Raw genomic sequence first — 13,596 nt, 5'->3', positions numbered from 1 at the left:
AATCATTTAAGGTGAAAAAGAAATTGGTCTAAAATAATGAAATTCAAGATTTTATAATTCATCCAATTCTTGTCAAAGTAAAGTGAAACTTTTTTAAAAACCGAATTAACTAATAATATTGGGATACTTATATAAAATTTTAAATTTCATATTTTTTCAACCAATATACATTTATAAGTACAAAAAACATAAGAATATAATTCTATTGTTATTTAAAGTATTCTTCCAAATGCAACCCTTTTCCTGTCCCTAAGAATTTAGAAATTATCCATGATTACAGTAGACATCCTGTATGAGACTAAGACAGTGGTAATGGTTTCCCCAAAACTTTCTTGTATACCCTATAATAAAGGTTATATACCAATCTCAGATAAAATTGTGGAATTTGGGTAAGGTTATAAATAAACATGAGAGATAATTTTTATTTTTCGTGTCACATACACAAGAGCTGAATATTTTAGAATACTAAGAGAAAAAAATTGGTCCCTGCACTATAATTGCATGCTGTTGGTGAACAATAGCAACAAAATATCCATCTTTGGCATGAATTCGGATTGAGACCTTTGGTGGATTTTTTGCTTCTATTTATCGCTAGCATGCTGTTAATGTATCAGCAAAATGATTTCCCCTCTGATCCTCCTTCAGCATAAGATTGTGTACCTTAGGCAAGAGTGTGTTCGTCACAAGGACTCAGATTTCTTTAAAATTCAAAGTCCTGTACATGCGTGTGTATGCTTCTTAATAGAGTAAAAAAAAGAGGTACTCATTTATTAAACGCATGCTATTAGCGAACAATCTATATACAAAAATGTATGTTGCACAGAAATCTCTTATAGCATATTGCCGAGTGAGCATGATGACCTATCTATGATTTCATCAGGGAATTTTAAGCTTTCTACAGTATATGTTTTACCTGTTCATATTCCATCATAACCATTCAACTTATCGACTTCACAAACTATCATAAGCGAAACGTATACATATTTAAGCATATACGTATATAAACTTTAAACAAGAACTACTTTCAGTACTAAGAATTATGACTGAATATATGAACTTATGATTCATTTTCCAGAAGTTATGTCAAGAGAGTCATTGCAGTAAGCACACTTCCTTATGAGAAAACCTATCAACAAATAAACTTATTGAAAAACAAAATATACTTTTTCAGAGAAGGAGCATACATTTCAGTCCCTCAGAAATATCTTTAGCATACTGGTGAAATTCACCAGATTTCTGTCTTCACAACAGTATGTTTGTGATGGTGTATGAATAGAATTGCTGTAACTTTGTCATTCAAACATGAACCATAATTTTAAATATCCTGATATAACTTAAAATGAGATATTATCAGAGACAACACAGATTTGGAACACCCCTTTTGCCGCATTTTATAAATTAATGAATTAAGTCAAACATAAATACTCAGAAGTTAAATAAGTGATAAAATGCATAATAAATTGATCAATTAAAAAAGATTGAAACATAAAAAATATTGTAGAATTTTTGCATAAAACAAAATTAATCTCAAGAATGAAAAAATTCAGTTCCGAAAATCCGTTTTTCAGTGGAAATGTGTCATTCTTGCTTAATTAAATTCTATATCAGTGCAACAAAATTAACAAATTTGGGGAGGGGTCTAATTTAGAGATTAATTTACTATCGTCTGAAGCTAAATTTGAAACTACCACAGATGTTTCTCTCATTAGTAGTTTGAAATGTCACAAAAACTTCTGACCAATTCATGAGAGAAAGAATTACATATTTTAATCCTTCATATTTTGAGCACTTAAAGGAATTGAATTCTATTTTCTCTAATATATATATATATATATCCCATTATTATGATGTATAAATATAAAATATTATGAAGTTGTAAAAATGCATGTTTAATTAGTCTCTTTCATTGTAATCAAATACGGATAAACAGTACCATCTACATACTGAAAAAGTGTTTAAAATTAAAGGAATTCTACATTCATTTTTAAAAATATTTCATCAAAAATAAACATGCTATTTAAGATAAAACTAATAGGAAAAATATCAATGAATTAAAAATTTATTTACAATAAGACATAAACTTTGAACAAAAATTAAACACTAAAATGTATATACACAATGATATCACAGATTGTGTATGGCAGTTTTGAAAATCTTAATAGCAAAGTTTGAAAAACTAATATACAATGTTTTTAAAAATGAAACTTCAGAGAAAGGATTTTGATACAGATAAAACAAGCACAACTTATTGCACTGTACTGACATAAATGCACATGAACATAATATGATAAATAAAATAAATGGTTTAAAAAATGAATTTCAAATATTTATATTTTTAGAAAAAAAATATACTGATTATAGGATCTGTATTTCAAAAACTGTCTTACAAATTAACACATTTAGAATATGAAAATAAACAGGCTACATATTTTTTAAAAATAAAAACAACTTAAACTTCACAGGACAAATATGTGCTAGATTGTACTGTGACCTTCTGAATCAATAGAAAACAATATAGAGGGCATTTTATTACCACATGAGGACGTTATGTTAACAAATGATACAGAGGCGAAATAGGCGATTTACAAGAAATAAAAAATATACAAGCTTCTCTAGTATGCTTCATATTATCTGATAAAGAAACATCAACTTTAATAGTAAAGAAATAATTAAATATAAAAAGGTAATATGAATTAAATAAGGAAATCTTTCCTTATCTAAAGAATGGGTTTATGATTAAATTTATGTTCTGAAACTACCCTTAAATAAGAATTACCAAACTATAGAAACAATTCATCAAATTCTTGAATAAAATGTAAATACACAATACATTCAAACAACACAAATGAGAAATGACTTAATTACAAAGTAACTTAAATTTATGACAACATAACAGAAATGAGTCTTAGTTGATTATATTATTAAAAAATATCATTTCATTAGAATGGAAATGAGAAATTCATAATACAAAAGTATTCATAATAGAACAAAGTAACTTAAATGTATGACAACATAACAGAAATGAGTCATGGTTGATTATATTATTAAAAAATATCATTTCATTAGAATGGAAATGAGAAATTCATAATACAAAAGTATTCATAATAGAAAGTATGGAAATGTATAATTTCATTTATAAGGAAACTGTTCATTTTCCTTTCAAAAGTATGGGACTTCTTATAAAATCTTTCATATTTTCTGATTGCCAAGAACTAAATGTTTTTCCTTCCTGATTTTTTTTTCTTCTTCCTAATTAATATGTAATTTTTCTACACAATTTGACATGTAATTGTGACAAAATAAATGGCAAGACAATTCCAGCTTCTTTATTTTAAATTCACTGTGAATTAAGTTCAAAATAATTTTGACAAATATACTTAAAGACTATTTTTCTGCCCAAAGCTCAAGAGACATAGCGATGAAATTTTATACAGATTTTAAAATATGTACACATAGAAAAAAAATTAAGAAACCTGCTTTTGAATTTCAATAAAGTACATTTAAAATGAGCAATGAATGCAACATTAAAATATGTTTTTAACTTGTTCCAATTAAACATGTCCAAACAAGTGCTAAGCACTACAGTGTACTACACTATAAGTCTTTTTTTTTTTTTTTTTTTGTTCAAATTGTTTATTTTTCTGTCAACAAAACATGAAGTGCATTCCCAAGTTTCTCATGGAAATTAAGTAACTGTTTGTATCCTTCTTCTATTCTTGGTCTGAAATGAAAAATGTAAACATTATGTAAGAAAATAGCCATAAACAACAATAGGTTTTCTTATAGCTAAGTAGAAATGCTTATTCATTGTGATTGTAGCATCAAATGTAACACTTAATAATATCAACAAAGTGATACATGAAGTGAACTGAAATCTGCATCTATATATTGAAATATATCATATACAAATACACTCTAAAATCTAAAAATTGGTTTGATTTTTTTTTCTTTCATTTTCTATTGTTTTTTAGCCTTATAATGTTTATATTATTATACAAAACAAATTACGAAATTATAGTAATTATCAGGTTATCAAATTAAAGGCAAATTCAGAATTCTTTCAGCTATATCTATCCAATAGAAAATATTATCATTCGTGGTAATTCTTTTTATATCCCCTCACTTCTAATCAAAATAACGTTTTTGTAAAAATGCTAGTAATTTATACTAGTGCTAAATAATTTAAATTATACATTGTGCACAATATTTTTAAATTATAAATACATCCATTAAAAAAAATGTTTTTTTTTTTTTTTTTTTTTTTTTTTTTAAATAATGTATACAATATTGCTGACTTAATTTTTTTTTTTTTTTTTTTTTTTTTTTAAATCTAGAATCATGCTAGATGTAAAAACAAAGATTTTCAGTGTTATAAAGTATCAACTGTAAAAGTGAATAATACAAGTATGCTTTATAGATAATAATTAAAATTTCCAAAACTTAATACCTCTTTTTTCTGCATTATCTTATGTAAAAAATTAATTTAATAACAAATATAAGACATATTAGCTTATTTATCTAATAAATGTTTTATTTAGATTACTTATAAGATGAAAGTTGTCCTTAATGGAATAGACAACAAAAATAGTTAATTTAGTACCTATAGTTTAATTAATTACAACAAAATACAATTTTCAAAATCCAGAAATACATACCTGTTTTCAGGTAAGCGACAAAATCTTTCAACAACCTTTGCTGAAAAGTGTTGAACACTTATCCTTTCAACCTAAAATGAGAAGGGGGAAAAAAAAGAGTTGAATGTAATATAATATTAAAAAAGTGATATTTTTAGGAATATTTTTCAAGAGTTCATGTAAATACCAATGAGATTTAAAAAAGACCTGACCTTAGATACTGACCTTTCATGAAATATAAATGATTGATTTTCTTAAATTATTTATAGGTAAATTAATGTAGAAGAACATTTTACTTTCTCAATCATACTTGTTATGAATATTCTAAAAAAAATTAGAACCAAAATTTTTCAATTAAATTACTTTTTTCATTTAAAATTGAATATAATGATTTTTCATTTAAATGGCAGTAGGGCTAAATCTAGTATGTAAAATTTTCTACATAAATAGTTACTGCAGAATTTAATATTAATGCTTCATACATATAAAGTAATTTATGTTTACTTTTAATTTTCAACTTTTATATTTTATCTCAAGAAACCAAATAAAATGAAATCTTCCTTTGATTGTGATAAATAAATTTGACTGAAACAGAATCACCACTGAAATTTGGAATAAAAATTCTCTGTTTTCTCCTGTACATATATGCAAAGGAATTAATAATACTCCAGTTTTATCGATCGGAAAAAGCAAAGAAAGGTAGCAACAATTTAACATTACACAAAATAATAGTATATTAAATGGATGTTTATATCTACATATAGGAAAAACAATTTATCTTTATTTATTGTCTAGAATTTAACAAAACAAATTACACATTAAGGTGGTGGGGGGGGGGGTGATCATCTCTTATGCCCTTTAATTGTAAGTCACACAAAATTAAGGACTCGAATGAAATAAAACACAAAATAACATTTTTACTATTATGACATGAACCATTTAATGATTGCTTAGCAAAAAAAACACTAAGAAATAAGATAATTTTTTAATTTGCTGGTTCATATATTTAAAAATCACTTTTTACAACTTCTGCAGATCAATTTAATTTTTTTCCTTTTACAACAATTTCATTTGCAATGCTGCTTTTCAGTTATTGAAATCCTTCTCTCTCTGCTCTTCTAAAGCTTTATAACAGTTAATTCATTTGCCATACTGAAGCAAATCTTTTGAAATCAGAGCTTTTAAAACACCTACATAAAAGCTTATATGATAAAAATTCTTAGACCAATTAAAGAATCTTTTAGATTTTCAACAATATTTTTGTTGATACTAAATCTGTCTCCACAGCTGCATTACCATGCGACAACACAAGAATTATGATTACAACTTCCCAAAAATCAAGAAATTTTTTTGGACTTTAAAATATTAAAACAGAAACTATCTAAACAATTTTTTTATTACATGAACTAAGCTTGTTCTGTATACACTTTTTAGACTTTACAAGCAAATTCAATCTTTACATGTTTTACAGAATATTAGCAATATAAGTGAAAAAGCTAATCTTAGCAGAATCAATTTATCCAAGAAGTATTTATAATATTATCAATTTTGGCAAATCTAGGGAAAGAGTTTTTTTTTAAACTCAAATTTATGCATTTCTTTATAATGTCAAAAACCTTTCGAGTACCTTCGCAAATAGACATTTTCTACCCAGCAGATACAACAAAACCTTGAGATTCCAAGAAATCAGTATGCCTAGCTGGACGGTCTTTAAATATTCTATACTTTCCTCTTAGAATAACATCTGTTTTCCATTCAGTAGATTTACGTTCATAGTGAAATGCTGAATGGATTATGTGTAGTCCACAATACTAGGATCTAAAACTTTATAATTATTTTCTCATGGAATTTCTCCTCTAACATATTAAAAAAATAACAAAAAACATTTGTTCATCCATACTTATTTGTAAAAGTGAACTCTATGTCCAAATTTAATATAAATTCTTTAGATTTCTTAAACAGTTCAAGAGCAGTGGTATGCCTTAAAAAAACTCTAATTATAATATCTTGCTTGACTCTTTTGGTTGATTCACAATGATATCATACAAGAGGATTCATTTGGTTTTTTTTGTGTGTGTGTGAAATGCAGTACAAAATTTCACCAAAGCATGTTACAAATTTTATATTGTTTAAAGATTTCTTAAGAGATTGTTTTAAAAATGGAACTAATCTGTAAAAAATAATGTACAACCTAATGTACAATTTTTTTTTTTTTGGGGGGGGGGGGGTATTTTATTGCTGTATATATGTCTGGAGGCTCAGAGGAGACCACATATCGCCTGCTTGCTTTCCATATCAGCATGGGGTCCTCCACCTGGTATAATGGTTTGGGCAGCCATTGAGTACACAACACACACATTTCTAGTTCGGATCGAAGTAATCTGAGCGTAGATCTGTACGTTTCTGATATCTTATTGTACAGTGGTTATGAGGACTGCCAAATGCTGTCTTCCAACAAGATAACATTTTGCACGTTGTGTTCTGACCTTCCTTGATACATAGGGTATTTGATTATTGCCTGGCCTGCATAGTCCCCAGATCTGTCACCAAGTGAAAACATCTGGGTTGCTAAGAGACTGGCCTGTCACTCCTCTCCAGCTAATACGGTTGATAAAGTGTGGTACAGACTTGAAGTAGCATGGAATATGTTGCCATTTCTGTCATCCAAGCCCAGATCTACTCCATGCCTAATCAGGTAAAGGCTGTTTTTACTGCCAGGGGTGGTAGCTGTTCCTACTGATTTCACAACCCATGTAAGCCCCCAAATTCCTTACAAATTTAATCATTTTATCATCATGCCATATTGTTTACATACAATAAATGTCTTTTTTGCATTTGCTTTCCTTCATAGTGCTGGAATTTTAATGGCCAGCAGTTTATTAATTCAAAAGTAATCACTTCATGCATTTAACTTTAAAAGATTTTCAAAACCTAGCTAAAATATTTGGTCTTTGACACCTTCTCCTCTTCAAGAATGGCTAAAAAATTGAGAAAAAAACATGTATAAATAATTTCAAAAAATTGAAATCTGTTATTGCAAATTTCAAGTTATCATGTGAGAACATTATTATTTGTTCCGTCTTAGAGATGCCTTTCCCCTATTCCAGCTGTAGTCATCAGGAAACCGGCACATGCACAGTTTCTGTTGAACTTTGATATGCTTCTTTTTTATTACTTTGTGATTCAGAATTTGTAATGCCTAATTAGAGATGTAACGGATGCGTCTCCTGTTGCTGTGTGTGCGCGTGCTTTTGTGATGTTATGTTAATGTGCTTTAGATGTCTTCGTCAGTAGCTGCTTTATGTATAATAAATGGAAAAAAGACAGATCAGGTCCCTTTTATTTGAGTACCCACGAACATTATTTTTTTTAAAGTTATGTGTTATCAATATGACAGAAAAACATAAAGTTCTCACGTGACTCATATTTTGCAAACACCAACATTTAGAGAAGTGATGGTTTTCGACCATCTCAAAAACAATTGAGTTCTAAAACTATTTTCCCCCATGAAAAATTAATTTTAAACAATCACATGACTATCAGATTATGCATGCATCTTGATATTTAGAAAACGATGCCCCCCCATCTCAAAATTGTTCAAGCTCCCTAATTTTTTTGCCAGCTAGAAAAATGGAAAATTTAAAAAGAAATTATATATATAACTTTTAATACCTCCCCTCACAAATTCACTTTCATTGCCATTTACTTTGTGCTTTGTCGGGTGAAAATTTCTTATGACCTTTGCCATTTATTGACCAGATAGGAGAATCAGGCACATGATCAACATTCGCACCAAGTTGTAATTTATTGTTGGGGATAAGACACCAAATTAAACAACTATCATTTTCTAACAACCCTAAAAGTGATAAATCGATGCCTCAAAAGCAATAAATCACCAATTTTCTGCATGCGCATTTTGAGACTTCAAAAACCACAAACAAAAATAATATCATGTTTTCACATGAAAATTATAGTTTTTATGTATTATGAGCATAAATGTACATATTCTGTAACTAACCTGAATATTCAATGATGGAACAAGTTCCTTTAAGATCTTGTGCAAATCTTTAAAAACAGAACCATTTGTTGACGATGATTTAACAACAAGAAGCATTCTGAAAAAGTAAATAAATTTATAAATTGCTTTCCAATAATATATATGAACATGCATAATTTTGGTTTCCACAAGTGCCTTTTAATGTGCATCTGCAGGAATTCAATAATTTAAAATAAAAATATCATTAAACAAATTTTCTTGAAAAATAATACATATATTTTAAAAATAAATATATTTTTTCTAATAAGTATTATTTTAAAACTTCCATTAATTTTAAAATATACTTATTAGAAATTTTGCAAATTAGTATAACAGAAATTTAAAAATCATGCGACATGGTAAACTGTAAAATAATAACTATTTCTAAAAATAAATTTCTACATAGAAAATTATAAAATTTTATAGCAACATATACTACAGTAGAACTTTGTCCAGACATCTATAAACAAAGTTCTTTGGTAAATAGAACTCCCTGTACTAAAAAATGAAACACACCTTTCCTTTTCATTTTCATCATAAAATTCTGAATCAAATCTGTCAAAGAATTGATTGTCTATCAATCTGTATCTGCATGTAAATGCAGTTGAAGATGTTGAAGAACTCAACATCAGAGACAAATGAAATTCGGCATGTTATCTTGTTATTAAAATTGTAGTTCTATGACACATTTTTACTTCATTTTCAAAAAATAAAATAATAGCACCCAAAAAGCGTACTTGGCTTTCTTTCTTATATTATTATTAACAAAATTATCAATTATTGTTTCTCAAAAATTTAATACCTATGTTCTTTCTTAATGTCCATGCTTTTATATGGGAGTAGGTTCACAATTTTATGCCCTTTATTAGACAGTATGTGAAAGCTTCCATAAGACCATACATAATGATTTAATAAAACCATTACTTTTTCAGTAAAAAAAGCATTGGAGCCAACTGTAGTACTTGTGGTATTCGTGATCTTGCCCAAGGTCTATGATTATATGTGGAAATAAGTTATAACAATTTTAAGTCTTTTATTGGAGTATGTGAGAATGTAACCAAGAAACCATACTCAATGGTTTAGTAAAATTACTAAATTTTTCACAAAAAGCAGGCATTAGAGCCAATTTCTTCCATTTAAAAACTTGAAAAATCTGCATTGGCAAACGAATTCAGATGATTATAAAGTCAATCACAACGCAAACACTTTTTTAAAGTAATCACCTGAAGAAATCTTTTATCTCAAGAAATCATTCACAGGGAAAAATAATTTGTAGTTAATGCTATTATCTTAAGTGATGTGTGTAAATGCCATGCAATTTCATGGGGGGAAAATAGCACTATAAATCAGTTTGAATGTTTTATGTTAATGAACAGGTGAAAATATTATTTTGAGGATACTCTTAAATAACTATAGGGAAAATGCAAAAGAAACGGCAAAAATTGGTACTATTCATGAATTCTCTTTTCAAAACTAATTAACATTTTTTTTTCAAAAAAAAAAAAAAAAAAAAAAAATGAATGCAAAAAATTTATAATTAATAAAAGAATCTGTTAAATGTGAAATATTAATATAAAACATGGAAGAAAAATGTAGCCTGAAAACTTCATTATAATGCCCTGGTGCTCTATCTGGGACCATGACTTAAAAAAGTTTTACACTAATTTTTCCTTCACAAGGACATAATAACAACTGTTGCTTTCCAACACATTTAATAACATTCTAAAAAGAAAAACTATAAAATATAGATTATTTTATGAACAGATATTAAAATTTGGTCTTCAAATTTTTATCATTTTGTGCAATTTAAGCTATGTTTTATTTAGTAATAACATGGTTCCTAACCATCTCAGAAATAATACCAAAAAAGAAAAAGAAAAAAAAAAAAAAAAGAAAGAAAAAAAAAAAAACTCACCTTTCCATGACATCTTTCAATCGACTCAAAGATGTTTGTAATTTTGGCATGATACGAATAAATTCAGATTTAGGAGGAAATGGAACACTCTTATCATATACAAGGTCATGAGGTATACCACAGAAATCCAAAGTACATCCACTAAAATAGCAACATAAGAAATTATAACAATTTATAATTCACTTTTTAAGAAATTTAGCAAATATTTTCACGCAAAAAGGATCAGTAAAATTTACATTTACATAGAACATCTAGTCTTAGTTGTTTTACTAAAGCAAATTATATTTGTCTTAAAAATTACTCATTTTATGCACAAACATATTTAACTGGAGATGTAGTCAGAAAATGAAATTATGCTAATTATACACAAGATAATTTATAGTTTTATACTGCTACACTAAAAACAGCATGGATTTATTGGAAATGGAAAAAAATAAACTATGCTGCAAAAATAATCGTTAGAAATTTATTTTTCTAATAATTTGACAATCGGATTATCTCCCCCTACCCTGTTTAAAGCAGGAAAGCTGTTGGGGGTTCGACTTTATAAATTCCAACCTTGGATAAATAGTAAGAAAATTTGAACCAGCATCGCCCTCTTCAAAATCCACAACACACCAGAAAGAGGATTTTACCCCCAATGGATTTAATGCACATCAAATCCCTACAGATACTGGAATTGGATCTTGAACACAGGATTTTATAATTATGAAGTTAAAACTGCACTACAAAGCCATTCTCTCAAAAATACAAACAAATATGTTTTAAATCAAGTAAATAAAGCTGTCTACATATTAATACAAAAAAAAAAATCATATTTACCACAGATGATTTATAACTGTCCAGTTATGGTTGAAAACCTCAATACAACAGCTCATTTCTGACTGCTTTATTGCACTGTAAATGATAATAAAAATTGAAATTCAATTAAAATTTCCATTCAAAAATAAATAAAATGTTTAGACAGTAAATACAATTGAAGTATATAAGTAAATTATTTTTTTATTTGAATGTATCTGACAAGTAAGAGTTTTTAGGCCCTATTTTGGTTTCGACAACAAATTAATCAGCTCAGTTTACTGTAAAATTTAAAAATCTATGTATGTCTTAGAACTTAAATAAGATACTTGCCCAACAGTTATATAGTTATAAACATGGATGAATGTAATAAAAAGATACATAATAATAAGAACTGACAGAAAAGTTATCAAATTGCACTTACACAAGAATAGTAATCATTTATGATCACTATAAGGTTAAGAAAACTATGGTAAAAATAAATGCTTAAAATACAGAAATTAAATATTTGAACCAAAACGACAGACTCGACAACAAAAATAATTATCAAAGTAAGAAAATACCGACTTCAGAATAAATTTCCCAAACTTTTCCAGATCTCATGGAGTTTCCTGACCACTCCTAATTTTTCCTGTTTCCAGTCGACTGACCACCCTGATTGTACAATCAAAACAAAGTACCAATTTATAGCATTTTTCATATAAAAAAAACTTACTTTTCAATGTTTATTAAATTTTTTTCACTTTCACTCAGGTTAGAAAATGATTCTTCGGTCAATTCTTTAATCTTTCGAACTTCTGCAACAGGAACTTGAATGTCCGACCATTTTCTTTTAATAATAATGAACAGGTCTTCAATTGTCTTTAAAATGTTTAAGCATTCCTCTCGTTCTCCCAAGAAGCCTTTGAAAAAATCAACAACAGATGAGTTAATGCATATAAAATAAGAACAGACTGACATTGAATGATGAACATATGTGGAATAATACCATATATATGAGCACATGTGCACACACACACATACATACATACATACACAGTATTTGCAGAATCTATAGCTCCACCTGCATTTTGTTCTATTGATTTACAAGAAAATGCAGAAAATCTAATCCTTTATGTCTAACAATTTTCTATTCCCATATTCAATCCTTTAAGAGTTTTTAGGATCTTTAACTCTAAATAACAATAATTAATTAATTGCAACTCTAAATCTTTGGGATATACAATAATTTCAGTCTCGCCATTTGGTACATAATAATATATAAAAAATAAACTTACTAAATTAAATAAAATCTAATGAACAAATGTTTTAAATCCTGACTAATGAATGATTAAAATGTCTTAAAAATTTTTTGAAAACCTCTTATGTAACTGGCAACTCAATGGAAATCAATAAATTGGCAATACTTTAACTATGAGATCACAAAAATGCTTTTTTCATTGAAGTATCTTCCTCCCCTTAAAATAAAAGATGGGGATTTGTTGCAGTTTTTCACTATTTTCCATTTCCAATGTTTAAAGTTACTTAAGCAATGCATTGTCAGAAATATGAAGTTTTTAATGAATTAGTTTCAGATAAATTATGATTTTTCCCTCTCAACTTTCAAATGTGAAAAGTATTTGTCCTTTGATACTAAATTCAATGTTTAAGTAAAATAAGATTCTAGTACCTTCTGGACGTTTTACTTTTTCTTGAAGCATTTCAAATTTCCCTTGATCTTCTCTCGAGAATAAAAATGTAAAAACAGTTCTCCAATATCTAAAAAAATGCAAATGAAATTATTAACACAGTACAAACACTAATAAGGAATTTCAGTAATAAGGAAAAGAACATTTTAAAAATAAATTAAAACTGTAATAGAGTTTTAATAATTTAAAAATTTTGGTTCATTTGAAATACAGATTCTTACATTTACAAAGACTTTGTCTTCATAAAGACAATACTTCATAATAATAATAATGATGAATTTAAAAACAATGAATCCTTAGTAACAGCCAATTCAAAAAGTTTTTTAGAGTAAAAAAAAAAAAAAAAAAAGACCAAATACTTTTGAATTTTTTAACAACTTGATATATTTTTTTAAAAAAATGTTTAATTTCACAATTAATATACTTGAACAAAACAGGAAAAGTTTTTAAGCATTGAGTATGGTGATGAAAAATCCTTTTAAAATAGGGGTTTTGGCACCGCTCGACTCTTTCTATCTTTTTAAA

At 27.4% G+C, this 13,596-nt stretch overlaps 1 protein-coding gene across 1 annotated transcript in view; it reads right to left on the bottom strand.

Annotated features, from left to right (window-relative positions):
• Positions 1-3,005: 3,005 nt before the first annotated feature.
• Positions 3,006-13,596, bottom strand: part of LOC129984312 (transcriptional protein SWT1-like) — a 40,691-nt gene continuing 30,100 nt past the window's right edge. The window contains exons 16-22 of the mRNA XM_056094173.1: positions 13,053-13,141; positions 12,099-12,285; positions 11,408-11,482; positions 10,586-10,726; positions 8,653-8,749; positions 4,656-4,726; positions 3,006-3,721 (exon numbers count right to left, since the gene is read on the bottom strand). Of these exons, the coding sequence (XP_055950148.1) occupies positions 3,634-3,721; positions 4,656-4,726; positions 8,653-8,749; positions 10,586-10,726; positions 11,408-11,482; positions 12,099-12,285; positions 13,053-13,141 (748 nt within the window). The 3' untranslated portion in view covers positions 3,006-3,633. The remainder of the gene's footprint in view (positions 3,722-4,655; positions 4,727-8,652; positions 8,750-10,585; positions 10,727-11,407; positions 11,483-12,098; positions 12,286-13,052; positions 13,142-13,596) is intronic.

The sequence above is a fragment of the Argiope bruennichi genome, chromosome 9 (genome assembly GCF_947563725.1).
Source record: "Argiope bruennichi chromosome 9, qqArgBrue1.1, whole genome shotgun sequence".
NCBI lineage: Eukaryota > Metazoa > Arthropoda > Arachnida > Araneae > Araneidae > Argiope > Argiope bruennichi.
This window is presented reverse-complemented; position numbering and strand designations above follow the sequence as displayed.